At 34.7% G+C, this 16552-nt stretch overlaps 1 protein-coding gene across 1 annotated transcript in view; it reads right to left on the bottom strand.

The window, feature by feature from the left end:
- Positions 1–16061, bottom strand: part of c5 (complement component 5) — a 118647-nt gene extending 102586 nt beyond the window's left edge. The window contains exons 1-7 of the mRNA XM_069887522.1: positions 15943–16061; positions 13862–14054; positions 11213–11375; positions 5852–5922; positions 5020–5111; positions 3566–3648; positions 3085–3175 (exon numbers count right to left, since the gene is read on the bottom strand). Coding sequence (XP_069743623.1) covers positions 3085–3175; positions 3566–3648; positions 5020–5111; positions 5852–5922; positions 11213–11375; positions 13862–14054; positions 15943–16007 — 758 coding nt within the window. The 5' untranslated portion in view covers positions 16008–16061. The remainder of the gene's footprint in view (positions 1–3084; positions 3176–3565; positions 3649–5019; positions 5112–5851; positions 5923–11212; positions 11376–13861; positions 14055–15942) is intronic.
- Positions 16062–16552: the final 491 nt, after the last annotated feature.

Genomic DNA, 16552 nt, shown 5'->3' with positions numbered 1-16552 from the left:
CCTGGGTATTTGCTAAGCAAATGTTGCCTGATGCCTGGGCATGCTTAGTCAGGATAGATGCAAACAGGTTACAAAAGCAAATGCTGAGCATTACATTGATATAGATTGATTGCATATTGATGCACATGTTCTTCAGGCAATATCATAGTGAGTGTGCTTAACAAGACTATTTATTGTCTTCAGGAAGATTCAATACATACACTCTGGCCAAATTTGTGGTGAGGCTCAAAGAAGCAGCATGACTCCACATATTGAGAAAGCCTATGTGCTCGACTTCAGTTATAAAATGGATGACCAAGACAAACCCTGGGCTCCTCACATTTGTTGTGCAACAAGTGCAGTCAATCTGAGAGCATCATTTGCGATTAAATATGCTAAATTCAATAAAAGTTAATTGATGTTTCTCCAACTTCCTACATGATACACCAAATCTGAAATTATTTTTGTATTCAACTTGGAAGTTGTCTATCATATTCCCAATTTTTTTTTCAGAAAGCAAACTTTTGAAAAAAATTGTTGTCCAATTAAATCACCAGGAGGCACTGGTTGATAGTGGAGAGTTGCTTTTCAGAATGGATTTTAGTAACTAGTGGTATGCTGCAGATATTGGTGCTGGATCCTTTCTTATTTGTCATTAATGTTAATTATTTGGAATGGTTAGTAAATTTGCAGAATACAGAAAACTTGGTGGTATAGTGGCAAGTGAAGAAAATTGTCCCAAGATTCCAACAGGTACAGGAAAAGTATGCAAAAGAATGGAATTTAATTCAGGTAAGTGTGAACTGATGCATTTTGGGAAGTTAAGTTAGGCCAGGACATAAATAGTAAATGAATGGCAGGGTGCTGGGGAATGGTATTGAACATTGTTGAATAAGTACAACATAGTGACACTGGTAAACAGAATGGTGAAGAACACGTGGATGCTAGCTTTCATAGATTAATACATTGTAGAGGAGTTTGAACATCACATTACATTTGTTTCGGTTAGGCTGCACTAATAGCATTATATTAAATTTAGACATACAGCATAGTGACAGGCTATTTTGGGCCACAAGTCTGTGCCGCCCAATTTACACTCAATTAACCTTCACCCCCAGTATATTTTGCATGGTGGGAGGAAACTAGGAGAACATGCCAACTCCTTACAGACAGCGTGGGATTTGAACCCTGGCCCCAATCATTGGCACTATAGTTGCATGCAAGAGGAAGCGAATAATTAAGCTAGAGAGGGTAAATAAAGGATTCATAGGAATGCTACCAGGACGAGAGGTCTAGAGTTATATGGAAAGACCAGATAGACTAGGACTTTTGCCTAGAGCAAAGGAGGCTGAGAGGTGATCTCACATAGAGCTTTATAAAATTATATGAGGCCTAAATTGAGTAAATAACAGTCTTATTTCCAGGGTAGGAGACTAAAATTAGAGGTCATAGGCTCGTTGAAAGGATAGATATTTAAAGAGGATCTGAGAGAGAACTTTTTTCCCCCTACACAGGGTACTGTATATGGCATAGGAAGTGGTCGAGGCAGGTACAATGACAAGGTTTAAAAGATATTTGGGGATATACACTATAGTAAAGGTTTGGAGGGATATGGGCCAAACTGAGGCAAATTGGATTAATCTAGATAGGTATCTTGGTTGGCATAGATGAGTTAAGCCATGGGGCCTGTTTCTGTGCTGTGCAACTATGAATCTATGTGCTCTGTAATATAAATGACTCACAGTTTAGTCATCTTTCATCATAGCATAAAAGCAGCAGTCAGAAATAAAAATGATTGACAAAATGGAAACTAAAGAAATATTTTCAAGTTGTCAAATCCATAGCATCAAAATAATGTGGTAATATCACCCTTAGTTTGTGGAGACACAAGAAACTAGAGCAAAAAAAAACTGCTAGAGGAAATCAGTGGGGCAGGCAGCACCTGTGGAGGCAAAGAGATTGTTGACATTTTAGTCAGTCCCAACAAAGGAACTCAAACCAAATCATCCACTATGCCTTTGTGTCAATTAATGCTGTCTGACCTGTTATCTTCTGCTAACAATGCTCACTGTTAATTTGTAATATTTTCTGTCATTCCATAAAAATGCCATGTTTCAAATCTGATAAATAGGATGTTCATTAAGAGTGACAATAACATAATCAATCTCTGCCGTGAAAATGGATTCTTATTTCACAAAATTGCATACTAGTTATATTATTTTTAAAAAGCAGCTTCCAAATAATCAACCCTGCGCTTTCTCCTCTTGTTTACTTTTTAAGTTTAGATATTATTAATGTTCACAAAGTATATAAATTATCTGTGACTTTAAATCTATATTTTTTAATTTAGACATTTCAGTGCACAACTCCACGCCACCCAATTTACCTACACTCCTGGTACATTTTGAACAATGGAAGGAACCGGAGCCCATAGAGAAAACCCATGCAGACACAGGGAGAATGTACAAACTCCTTCCAGACAGCACGGGATTTGAACCCAGGTCTCAATCGCTGGTGCTGTAAAGGTGTGGCACTAACCGCTACGCCAACTGTGCCACATCAATGGTGCCATCTTACCGTATCAAAATAATCTTAAAATTTATGTGAATTAACCACAATTTAAGATCTTGAATTTCGTACTATGGTCACAGGGCTAGTTTATTTTCACAGAATTAGCAGGTTGATGGTCATGATTCTATTATTTATGTATTATATGATACAGTCACATTTCAGCAAAAAGAAATTATGTTCAAATAATAGGTGGCATAGTGAGTGTAGTAGCACAACACGTTTACAACACGAGTGGCCTGTGTTGTATGTAAGGAGTTTGTACATTCTCCCCATGTCTGCATGGGTTTCCTCCAGGTTATCCAGTTCCTTCTGCCGTTCAAAACGTATCAAGGATCGTCAGTCAATTGGGTGTAATTTGGCAGCATGGCCTGTTACCATGCTGCATGTCCAAATAAATTTAAAATATCACTGATTATATACCATTTCCAATATCCATAATTTATGAAAATGCTGAACCTTTGTAATCACATTGATGACATAACTATCAAAAATTAGTTCAAATGTCACAAAAACATATAAAAGATAAATAATTACCTTGCCGTTATAGTTATTGTAAGTTCTTCAAATTCCTTAAAAGAAATGTAGTTCTTTTCTGGCTTGATAGAGATGAGAAAGCTTGGTAACACTAAAAAGGTATCAAATTTGCCATTAAATACCTTTTTGCCTTATTGATACAACTTCATCTTGCTACTATATCATAATCTGATTAGGAAGATTCTACTTTCCAATGGCTTACCCATATTTGAATTATTAGGTCTCATTTAGAGATTGTTGCCTGATCTTTTGTGATATGAATATAATATGCATTAATTAGAATTAAAAACTGGCTTAATGTTGGTTAAAAACTGGTATTGGTTGCCTCAGTTTGTTAAATTAATAATGTTGGTATCCAATTTATATTAAGTACCAATTTTGGCCCAATAACTAAATAGGTAAAATATTACATACAAAATAAAGCATTTCTTGGTTTTCTGGATTTTACTTTAATAACTGAGAATATAAAGTATAGATCTACCATATTCTTTGATCTCAAAATCTGTTGAAGTAGCTGTTGTGAGGTCATTTATATATGAAGCTTCTATTTTCCATATACCATACCTGAAAAGAAAAATCTGCAATTTACATAAGGATAGATAACAATATTAACAATCAATCTGAGTTCTACAGGTAGATTTCTGAATTGAACATACTTTCATTGCCAAATGAAAGTGGGCTTCATGTTCCAGTAAGTTTTACTGCTTGCATCGACTCATGCTGGACTTCTGTACTGTCCACTGTACTGAATGCACCGGGGGTCAGATGGAGGTGGATAAGTGCATCATGTGGTACTTCCCTATCAGTAAACTGATAACTATTCAGCCCATCAAATCCATGCTGGCTCCCAGCAGAACAATGCCATCAGTCCATTCTTTCTTTAATTACTCTATAATATTGAAACTTTGGAAAGAAAAAGCCATTTGATTCTTTTACTACTTCCTTGCACTGCAAAGGGTCATTTACAGTAGCCAATTCATCAATCAACATGTCTTTGGGATGTGGGAAGAAATAAGAGCACACAAAGAAACCAACAAATTCATAAGAGAACATACAGCAATATAGAAAACATTTGAGATCAGAATTGAAAGCCAATAATGGTGATCATGTTCAGTCCCTATGAATATACAAATGAAAGAAAAAGGAAGAGAGGGAAGCCAGGCAAACATAGTCAGTCCAGTCAACGAATAATCTCTTATCTTCCAGCTTGGCATAATGCAGCCTTTAAGATTCAAGATGGAATTCTACAATTTAGCTAACTCATTGTTTGATAACTATGATTCTACATAACTCATCCTTTCTTTTTTAAAAAAAATCAGGATTGTCCATATTTGCCTGACATCTCTCTCTTTCTTTTTCATTTGTCTATGCCTGCTGGACATGTGCCACAGGTTCAGACGGTACACATTATAAAGGCAAAGGAGTTTAACTGTCTTTTAAGGGTCACAATGTTTCCAGCCAATAAGAGAAATCCACCCACTGCCATTCTCACCTTTTTTCTACCTAGATTGCTTGTTTCTCTCTTCCTCAAATTTGACAAAGGGTCACAGACTTGCAACATTAATTGTTACTCTGTCAAACTAACACTGACTGACCTACTGTGTCTTTCCAGGATTTCCTGCTCAGGGTGCCTTCGCTCTCTCAGCAGGATAAGAGAGTCGAATGATATTAGAAAGCTCAGGTGCTAAGAGGCCAACGTAACAGTTAAAATGTTACCTGGCCTTTTATATTTTATATTCTACAACAAAATATAATTTTACATAATTACTTTCAAGCCAAAATGAATTCTGAAACCCAAAACTTGTTGTTCGTCAACAAATAAAACCTCAAATTCACTTTGAAAATTTAAAAATTAAAGTTAGAAAAAAAAATTTCTGAATTTCTCTATTTTGTTTATCAGAAATAATGACAGTAATAATAATAATAATAATTTACTTGGGATTAGATGGAATCTTGAAGTCAGGTACTGAGATAATTCCAGTGACACTTTCATGTTCAATATAGTCCACTTTTACTCCCTCTGGATCCTTGATTGTACACAACAAACACAATTATTTTAATTTTCATTTGCTTCTTTAGGAATTAGATAAATTGTCACTTTTTTATAGAACTCAACATTATAATAATGTTTATGAAAGGACAAGGAGGTCTGGCAGGTTATCCACCTTTTTGCCAACTTTTCTAATTTTATGACCAACTCTGTTGAGGAACTAAATGGCCATTCAAAAGAAACATAGATCACGATGCAGGATTAGCCCATATGTATTGCTTCTGATATAGACAAAATGCCAACTTCAGACTGTTAGCATAGAACATGATTGCAAAATATTATAAGAGGGCAGCAACAAAAAAAAAAATCACTTATACTATTATCAATGGACATTAATTATCTCCAGAAAATGCTAGACATATTGTGGAATATTGTGGACAGTGTTACCTGGTCCAGAAATGATTTATAAAAGGTTTTAACTTGGGTGTTAAACTTCAAACGTCAGTACAACCATTAAAATAGATCTGAATGGACACAGCTGCCATTTGTTGCACGTATACTAACATTTCCCTCAATAGCATTGTGACTGATGCATCAAACATGCCTTTGGCCATTAGATGTGAATTCTAACTGAAATAGTTTCATGACACCTACAAATTATGTGCAACATGTCCAACGTTTTCTCCCATCAGCTCTATCTTTATTTTTGAAAGATATGTTACTGTTGTATTATATTTTAGTATAAAAAAATTAATGTTCTAAATTTCAAGAACTCACCTTAAATGTAATGCCAACAGGTCTAATGGCCGGTTTGAGTTCTTCATTCAGAGAATAAATTCGAAATTTCACTACAAATAAAAAGACCAGAAAACTATTCGAATAAGCAGAAATAATGAATGTGCAGTTTTCAGGTTTAACAATTATTGCATATCAGAATATATTCCCTGGCTTAATTGCTGATATTATTCACATTTTCCTGCACATTTTGGATCCCTATAATCAGCATAACCTTTTCTCTCTCTTTAGCAGTAACATGGGAGTGAAGGTGACAGTGGGACAGAGTGGAGCAAGGTGTGCTCAATGTGGCAAACAGATGGGTTGTCAAGGAAATGATGCACTGCTTCCATTTATGGCTTTCACGTGCTCCCAACAAATGGACTTAAGATGGTTCTTAAAATTATTACTCATATTCCTTTTCTATTTTATGCAGTAGTGAGCCAATAAATTTCCATGAATTGGAAAGGATGCCAAACTTTTCAAGAGCCTTGAAAACACCCTGCAAACTTCTTGCCATTACAGAATAGTATTTAAGAGTCAGACATGTATATGGTATGGTTTGTCCATGGTAGCCAACTATATATTATATATAGTTATATATAGCCAATTATAATCTCAGTGTACGAGGTCTGAGCCTGGGAGAAGGAAGTAGCTTTGGTTTGCTTATCCTCCAATGGATTTAGAACCGTGGTTCTCAACCTTTTTCTTTCCACTCACATACCACTTTAAGTATTCCCTAGATCCTCTGTGATTAGTGAGGGACTGCTCAAGGTGGTTTGTGGGTGGAAAGAAAACGTTTGAAAACCAGTTTTAATCATACCTAATTGATTTGTTATGTGCACGGTTTCATAACTCCAAAAGAAATGGGGCAATGACAATTTTTCTCAAGCAATATATTTCAGTAACAATTGGGTCGAGAGCAGTGATTCTCAACCTTCCCTTCCCACTCACATATCACCTTAACCAATCCCTTACTAATCACAGAGCACTTATGGCATAGGGAATACTATAGGTGGTATGTGAGTGGAATGAAAAAGGTGGAGAACCACTGATTTAGAACATTTTGCAGAAACAGTTGACAACATGAAATGTCTTAAAGTAGATTGTAGACTGTCCTTATTTCAGAAATGTTCAGGATGGCAGTGATTACTGGTAAACTAAGAGCTTTATGCCAAGTTTGAGGTCTTGATCTTCAAACAATTTTCCTCAGGTGGTCAAAGTGTGATGATGGAAAGATTTACCTATTAATTTATTGGGTAGGATAAATACAATTAAGATGAATATTTTTCCGCGTTTGCAATATTTGTTTCAATCTATTCCGTATTTACTTGATAATATTTTTTTTGAGATTTGAATAAAATGGTTAGGGAGTTTTTATGGAGAGGTAAATTTTCAAGAGTAGCCTTGAATAAATTAACTTGGAAATATGAGTTAGGGGGATTACGTTTACCACATTTTCAAAATTATTATGAAGCAACCCAACTTAAATTTATTAGTTCATTGATGGATTTGGAACGGCCCTCTAGTTGGGCCAAAATTGAGATGGCAAATATTTCTGAATTTGAAATACATCAATTTTTGTTTAGATGGAATATAAATTTGTTACAGCAACATAATCTGCCTACATTAAAACATTTAATGAAGTTATGGATAAAAAAAAAGAAAATGATAGGCTCCAGGGGTGAATTATCGGCTTTGACTCCGTTGTATAACAATCAACTTATTTCTTTTTCAATACACAATCGAAGTTTATTACATTGGAGATTTAAAGGTGTGGAAAATTTGGGAGATTGTTTTAAAGAAGGTAAATTTTTATCTTTTAATCAGCTGAGGGACAGTTATGGTATTGATAAGAACTCTTTGTTTCTTTATTATCAAATTCAATCTTTGGTAAAACATATGTTTGGTGGAGATATGATTTTACCTGAAATAACTAAATTTGAGACTTTTCTTATGAAGGTACCAGAAAAGGGTTATATTTCATCTATGTATCAAATATTACAGGATGGTATGGATAAAAAGGGTTGGGATAAATCCAAAAGTAAACGGGAAGCGGATATTGGTTTTATTTTTTCCGAGGATGATTGGTTAGATATCTGTTATGATAGTGTAACTAGATTGATAAATGCACATAATGCAATGATTAATTATAATTTTCTACATCAATTATACTTAACACCTGAAAAATTAAAAAAGTATGGTTTTCATGAATCAGATTTGTGTTTTAGATGTGGTAATTCTGTTGGAACTTTTTTTCATGCTGTCTGATCATGTGTATATATATATATATATATATACACACAATCCTTTTGGAAGAAAATTCAATTGTTTTTAGAATACCTGTATAAGATTAAAATACCTTTAGATCTGATAGTATTTTTATTGGGCAGTTTGCAACCTCTGAAAGGTTTGGGATTAGATAAATTTCAACTTGCTTTTGTATATTTAGCTTTATCTGTAGCGAAGAAATGTATTGCTAGTACGTGGAAAGATACAAATATGATTGATATTAATAGATGACATAACAAGATGAAATATTATTTAATAATGGAAAAAATTACATATGTTTTGCATGATAATTATAGTTTTTTATTAATAAGTGGTTGTTATATTCAGAATATTTACATTTTAATTTACGTTGATTAGATCTTAATATGCATGTTTAATTTTTCCTTAATTTTTTTTTCTTTCTTTATGTCTCTCCTTAGGAGAGTTGGCTAAAGGGGAGGGGGGGGTTCTTTTCTTTTTTTTCTATAAAAAAATAATGTTTATGGTTAATTGTTGTATATGTTATCTACTATTTGTATTTTGAACAAATAAATAAAGTTTTAAAAAAAAAGAAAAGTTCAGGATGGCAGTGATTACTGGTCAACTAGGAGCTTTATGCCAAGTTTGAGGTCTTGATCTTCAAACAATTTTCCTCAGGTGGTCAAAGTGTGATGATGGCCACTGAAGGACATGGTGAATCCAATCACTAACAATTGTCATCATTGATAATAGTCTAGGAGATATTTGAGAGATTTTTCAGTGTTACGAACTAACAACCCTTTTAAATTTTGTTTGGAACTAAAGGGACTTTAGTAGCACTAACACAGGACAGCAATGGAAAATCCACCAGACAATAGTAAATTCAAAATAATAGTTTTTAATTAAACTATTTAACAAGATAACATTTCCTACTTATCTCTCAATTTACTTAACTCTAAACTTAATCCCACTAAGGACAGATGTAAGAGAGAGAGAGTTGTGTGTTGTGTGTATATAATTAAAGTCCCACTCTGAAAAGTCAATTTTTATTATAAAATGCTTTTAAACATTATATCTTCAGGCTTTTTTTCCACTCACAATGTGGCTATTTTCTTCCATGATGAATTCACAAACCCAGAAGAGGGTTAAACAAATGTGGTTATCTTCTTCCACGATGAAATCACAAACCAGAAAAGATTAAACAAAGTGGCCAAACATAAAAATAGACCCAGTAGAAATCTGTCCTTTTTCCAGAGACAGTGAAATGGTTTTCCTTATTTCAAAAAGCATTGATTCTGTGTTCCCCTTTTCTCAGGAATAACACACAACAGCATCAATTCTGGTTACTGTAACTCAACCCTATATTTCACAAGGTTTCAACCCCTGTATCACAGGGGTTTGACTTCTGTACTCTACAAATTTAACTGTTCCAAAATTGAACTAAAAATGTCTGAATTCGGTAATATATTTCTCCAAGTCATATGACAGTTACATCATTAAGGAGGCGAGTACCAATTCTTGAAAACCACATGACCATCAGTTTTATTTCTTCCAAAATTCTGTTCCTTTTTCAAAACCATTCCATATCCATAACAACCTCTAACCTTATCTCTGTTCAAGAGTCTTAAGTGGCTTTGATTAAAAATAGATGGCTTCCTTCAGCAGTTCTTGAATAATTATGACCCACTTGAAATCCATAGCTTTCCAGACACATCACCTCCAAGAATGAATGCTCTTTTCTGAATGCAATGCTTGTCTATAAATGTGCTGTGACCTGTGTGTGACCCTATACTAACCCACAGCTAACTTACTAAGAATACAGATACAATATTTTAAACTCTATAATTTACTTTACTATGAGAAATCTGTTACACCAGTCATGTTAGAAAGCAGTGTTGTACATTTGGGTGGGTTGGTAGAATATCTTTCTTCTGTGCATGTTAAGTGCAAGGCCCAGTCTGCCATATACTTCAGTGAATTTGTCAAGACTGACTTGAGGATCAATCTTTGAATGTATGCATATGCAATCTTTGTTTAATTTCTGTAGCTTGCTGAATGAAGTTGGGTGACATTAGTTTTGGAGTGAAGATGAAATAAGTTTAATATTTTTCATTTGTCCTGTACACAAGCTCCACATCAGAAGGAAGCTTGAAAGAGGCAAGGTGCACACACTTACTTGGTCCCAGTTTGCACTGGCAGTGGATCTTTTATGGACTTGTTAAAGATCAGAGCCTGCATGCCATGATGAACCAGAGGCATAAGATGGAAACGATTTCCTATGGGCAACCAAATTTAAGACATTCCACAAATCAAGGGTTTTTGATGACACCAATAGTATTTCTCCAACAATCTCATTCACCCTTTTGCTTCTATATGGATGGAATCCACACTATGATTTGAGAGACTGCAGCTCAGTTACTGGAGGGAAGGCTTCACGTGGTCCTTGGCTATGACTTTCCCTGTGGCAAGCTCCCTCTGCAGATGTCATCATTGGATTTTGTTCTTTTCATGAAGATGGTCGTGACTACAGCATTTCTGAGGTGCTGTAGCTTGTCCTCCACTTCCCAGATACAAGCAAATTTATGAGTTAAGTTCCTTTGTGCTAGGTTTTAGAACCAACTTCAGCAGAGATCAGCCTCCAAGGTCTTGTTATTCTTCATGTAGCACAAGGTTTTTTTTAAATTCCTTGTCTGTCAGAGATGACAATGAGGTTGGTGTGGAAAGTTTGCAAGAATATTCATGTCAAAGGAAGATTGACTCTTAACTTATTGTCGATCCAGATGTTGGATGACTGCCTCATCAGACACATTTCTGGCACATGCTTGCCTTCATTAACTGACAAACACACCTTGTTAGCAGTTTTTCTTTTCAGATGCAAGTTGCTTCCCTGTCATGAAACTGCTTCTCCCGCAGCCACCCTCTGTCCACACTCACCCAGCAGTGCTCTTTTGTACCTATCTAGAAATCAAAAGAATAAGAATCCAACATGATCTATTACGATTCTAATAATGAGGATGGAAAAAAATTACTCAAGATCATAAGAAGAGCTAAGTTAAAATATGACCAAAAAAATGGTTAAAACTTTGCAGGTAGGAAAATAAGACTGACTGATACCTGACTGATCAGGAGTGTAAACAGGTTTGTCAGTCTGGATAAAGAGTAGTCCAACATTGTAAGACACTGGCACCGTCTCCTCTTGAGTAAATTCTGAAGAAAGTGCTTGCAAATACACGTATTGCTTTTCATCCTCCTTTCTCGGCAAATCTTTTAGGGAGATCTGTTTTAAAATAAACATACATTTTGCTGCTTCTGCTATTCTTTCAACGATTATTCAAGTAAGTGTCACTTATTTGTAACATTGCTGTAACTGTTTTATGGTGTAATTCATAATATTTTAATATTGAATTTTCAGTAAGTCATAAAAATGAAAGATGCAGTCATTGTACAAGATTGAATGGTAAGCAAACACTTTTTCAATTGTAATTAAACAAGAAAAATCTGCAGATGCTGGGGTCTAGAACACAAAAGTGCTGGACAGACTCTCAGCAGGTCATGCAGCATCCACAGGAAATAAAAGGCAATCAGAATTTCAGGCTTGAGCCCTTCCTTGAGAATGTGGAAATAAGGTAGATTCCCAAATTAAAAATATGCTAATATGAGTTTTTACTACAATCACAGCATTTGCTGACTTTAGTGTTTCACTGCTTGAATTAAAAGGTGGGGGAAAAGGGGAGGAACACAGGCTAACAAGTAAAAAGTGGATACAGATGGGAGGGTAGAAGAGATAGCAGGTAAGAAGTAAGGGGGAGAGGGCAGAAGGATAAGAAGGGTAGTTCTCTGATAAGACTGTAGAGCTTGAGAGTAGTGGGGACAAAAGAGGGGTTAGTGAGAGAGACTATCACAAAACTCCTGTTTAAGTGAGAAGGTAGGTATTCCTCGAAGAAACTTCACAGTGGAGCAGCATTATTTTTTCCTTCTACTTCTAGATTTCCAATAATTATTTGCAACCAAACTTACCAGAATTAATATATACAAGAACAAAATAAGAGAAAAAAATTAGATATTTCATGCAAATTCTTTGAATTTACAATACTAAAATTTATTTTCTCTTCGCTCGTAATTTCCCCTTTTCTCTCCATTAATACTGGAGGTATGTTCGTGAGTACTGGCAACCTTATGGATCTTCACAGGTACAATTCTTCACTTTGAACCTGGGCCTTACACAATCTCAAACTATTTCAACACAGTGAGGTAGAGCTGACATTTTGCCACTTAGACTATTCTTGCTGTTACTTGATCTAAAACTTGGGCAAAGCATTTGAAAGTTACCTATGCTAATGAAGTCATATTCAGAAATGGGCCATTTTCAGAAAAGGAAGTGAGTAAAGGTCCATTATTGTCATATCATACTACATTTAGAATGTAACATACATGAAATTCTTTAACTTTGTCTACCATAAGGAAGACAGAGAGTCGCCATTTTGTCTAGTGCCCCTCACAGAACTCACAACCCCAGTTTCAGGACCAGCGCTCTAACCACCAAGTTAATCGGAGCCTCGTGTGGGATGGAAACAGCAAAATTAAAGGTAATTATGCAAGAGTGGTAGGTGAGTTCTTGAAACTAATTTCAGTATGCAACCAGTGGTGCTCACACATGTTGGCTGCACACTTGAGCTGCGGTCCCAATATTTTTAGCAGCTCTTTTGCTTAAAGACTTGCATTTCTTAAAGGGGCTAAAAGAAATGGTGAAAATTCTTCAAATCACACTAATACCATTTATTCGCATTTGGCTCATGACCTATGCCTTGAAATTTGTGTTGAACAGCCTCTAATTTCCTGTGTTGAGAAAACCTTTAAATAAAGAGAAAATGTATTTCAACATATTCTCTGAGTGGGCAATTCAAAATTTTAGGCATGTGTGGGAAAGTTTCAAAAATTAATTAATTAGAAGTAGAAAAATGAAGAAATATTCCTGCAAGCAAACAGAAAGTACTTTACTATCAGTTAAATTATGTTGAGGCATCTGGCTTTTTGCAATTTCAGTTGTGCATGGTTAAGTTAATACATGAAGTCCGATTATGTCAGTGAAGGTTAAATGATAAATTACGAGCTCTGCCAGTAACTGATGGGTGCAAGATGGCGCTGTTTTATTTCTGATCAGTGATGTATATGCATCTTATTTTATTTCTGCGTGGGGTTAGAGGCACACAGCACTGATAAATGATTTGCAGCTGAATTTCATCCCACATTATTTTTTAGTTGACCAAAAATGCGATACATTTTATTCAAAGAATCAATTTAAAATGCCACAATAGCTGGAAAAACATCCCTCATTGTCATGTAGTAATATGAAATGCCAACTAATAAGTAGGTAAATCTGTGGACTGAATTAATACCGTGTGTAATATCTTGATCAATGACATTCAAAATTATTAGTTGGAAAGAAAGAACTGCAAATATTTGGGGCTAAAGAAGATATAGAAATTGTGTTGATAATTACCAAGCCAAAAAGATTAGCAAAACCAAAACTCTGGAACATCAGAATATCAAGGTACCTTGGCAAATAAGCTTTTTTTAATTAAAAAAAAAATTCAACATAGTGTTTTCTTGTAAATTTCTTATCCACTCAGAAAGATTACATTTGATATTGCAATTTTATGTTGCTATAATAAATCATAATACTATGGTAGAATTCAAAGATGTTAATACAAAGCACATAGTTAAAGCTTTCCTTTATGATTCAAAACAATAAAATAAACTTACAGTCAGCTTTGCAGAACCTTGAAATCCATTTTCATAATTTATTAAAACCTTTTCTTCAGCAAAAACCTTTAATCTGTCTGGGAAACTTCTTAGAATAATTGTGATGGATGATGGTTCTGTATATCCATATGTTTGAACCACCACAGTCTCAGTTACTCCAACTCGAAATTTCATGGGTGCTGTAATCAGGTACCTGTAGAAGTAGTCAAGTTACACACCAAACAAAAGATATGGCAAAAATTGTAAATCTAAAACTGCAGATGCTGAACATCTGTGAAACCAAAATAAGTTGCAAACACTTAACTGGCCAGGTAACATCTGTGGAAAGAGAAACAGCATTAACTTTTCAGATCAAGGCTATTTCATCACCACCAGCAAAGAGCAAAGAAAGTTTTAAGAGGGAATGGATAGCACAACGGAAATATGTTTGATAGGTGGGACTATTACTGTCATTATGATCAGATGTTGAGGAATACAACTGGATTATAATTAACAAGGGCAGTTGCAGAGAGACCTGTAGGAAATGTCTTGGAGATGAGATAGTGCCTGGAAATAGAAAAATATCACAGGTAGTTAACTATTGGCTAGTTCCGATACAAACAAAGAAACTAAGTCACTTGAAATGTTTTGAATGCAGTATTGAGTCCAGAAAGCAATAGATCCACATGGAAGATGAGTTATGGTTCATTATCCTTATGTTAAGCCTCTTTAGAACAGTGCAGGAAGTTGCAGACAGGTCAGAGTGGGAACATTTCCCACAGCTCTGACTTAAATTTTACAGCCTTTAATGTCCCTTTGCTCTCCCGAGCTGTCCTCAATCATCCATTAAACATATGACTTCATCAACAGTTTATTATCCAGGCAATCCAAACATTGCTTTTTCAGAAATATTCCTTTAGTCCTATCCATTCCTCCTCACCCTCCCTATAAATTAAACCTAACCTCAGTTTTGATGAAAAGTACTTGATGCTGCCTGACCAGTACTTTCTGCTTTTATGTTTCCACTAAAATGCTAGTCAAATACATTTATATAGTATGTATAATATACATTATTCAAACTTATTTACAAGTATGTCCAAGCTATACTTTGACAGTTGGGCATTTATGAAATATTTGGGAAGATTACACCACATTGCTAAGTCACTCCAAAAAAATGAACACATTCATTTGGCTCAGATGAATGGAATGTTATTCAAATGGTTGTGAAATTTAAAATATTTACATTTCAGAACACACTCTAAATATATGTATTTATCATAATATGCAAGTTAGCTTTGTTTCTACTGGTTGCAGTCTTGCCCAAGTCAAAAGGTCTTGAGTTCAAATGTCACTCTAGAGCAGCTATTCTCAACCTTTTTTTTGGCTATGGCCCCGATAGGACTCTGCTCAACATTTATGGGTGCCATTCCCTGCAAAGCAATCAAGTTTTGGTTTATTCCGTACTTCTTTCCAACTGACTACATAAAAATATTTGTTATGCGAGGTGAAAAGGAAAAAATGTGCTGTGGCCTCTAGGGTCCCCATTGAGAATGGCTGCTCTAGAGATTAAAACACAAAAATCTAAGTTGACAACCAACTACCAAGGGAGTGCTGTGATGTGGTAAGAGCTGTCTTTTAAAGGAGATAGCTTTACCAAGACTCTCTCCATTGAGGCAAAATATTCCAGAATAACAGCAATCTATTTTTACCAATACTTATCCCTTATTGAATGGTACCAAAATATTTTATCTAGTCATCATCACATTGCTGTTTACTACATTTCATAAATATTATTTGTAAAGTGCTTTGGTAGATTGTTTTTTCTTTCATTTACTGTACGTTTTTGTTGATAAATCTGAAAGGTTCATCTACAAATAAATGTAAAAAAAAGTTTGAAACATTTACGTTTGAAAATGGATTTTAATTCTAAAATATTAGTTTGTTTCATATATTAATGATTCTACAATTTGCAAAGGACTGTATAACTAAAGAAATATTAGAAATGTACATTTCAAATTAATATCAATTTAGCAAAAAAATTGTAAATTTTTAGGAAACATTACTTACAAAATTGAACAAAAACTTAAAATGAAAATGCTTACGTGCGCTCTTGCCCAAAATTGCTTCGAAAGAGAACCACTAAATTTATAATGAAAAGAAGTTTCATTCTCAGACTTTTCAATTGAGGTCAGTTAAAGAGCCGAACTAAATTAAATGGTGCAGTTGCAGAACATTTTATCTGAGTTTGAGTAACTATTTATTTTAGGTTAATAATATATTAATCTGACAGTGCTAACATCGGGGATTGAGAAAGACTTTTTGTAAATTATTAGGCAATATACATTCTCCCTTAACTTTACAATATTTTGAAAGAGGGGTCTGATCTTGACCTGAAACTTCTGCTCTCTGTCCTTCCAAAAATAAAATCCTGTCAGACTTCCTCCAGCATTTTTTGTTCAGTTTTTAGTATATTTGTTTCATTTACCAGTCACAAAATTTAATCGGTGTTAAATTCCTCCAGCACCTTGGGATGTTTTAAAAGAAGCTACATGATTCCATTCCGTTGCTGTCGCACTAATTTACTGCTAAGCAAATTTGATTTATATCTTTGGCAGGAAATACAATTGTTCACAATTTCTTTATCAGACATCCTGGAATATTAGCACTACATTTTAACAAACTACATTTCAGATATGCTTCAAATGGGTTTAC

The sequence above is a fragment of the Narcine bancroftii genome, chromosome 1 (genome assembly GCF_036971445.1).
Source record: "Narcine bancroftii isolate sNarBan1 chromosome 1, sNarBan1.hap1, whole genome shotgun sequence".
NCBI classification, from domain to species: domain Eukaryota; kingdom Metazoa; phylum Chordata; class Chondrichthyes; order Torpediniformes; family Narcinidae; genus Narcine; species Narcine bancroftii.
The sequence above is the reverse complement of the archived record's forward strand: the minus strand, read 5'-3'. Positions and strand labels throughout refer to the sequence as shown.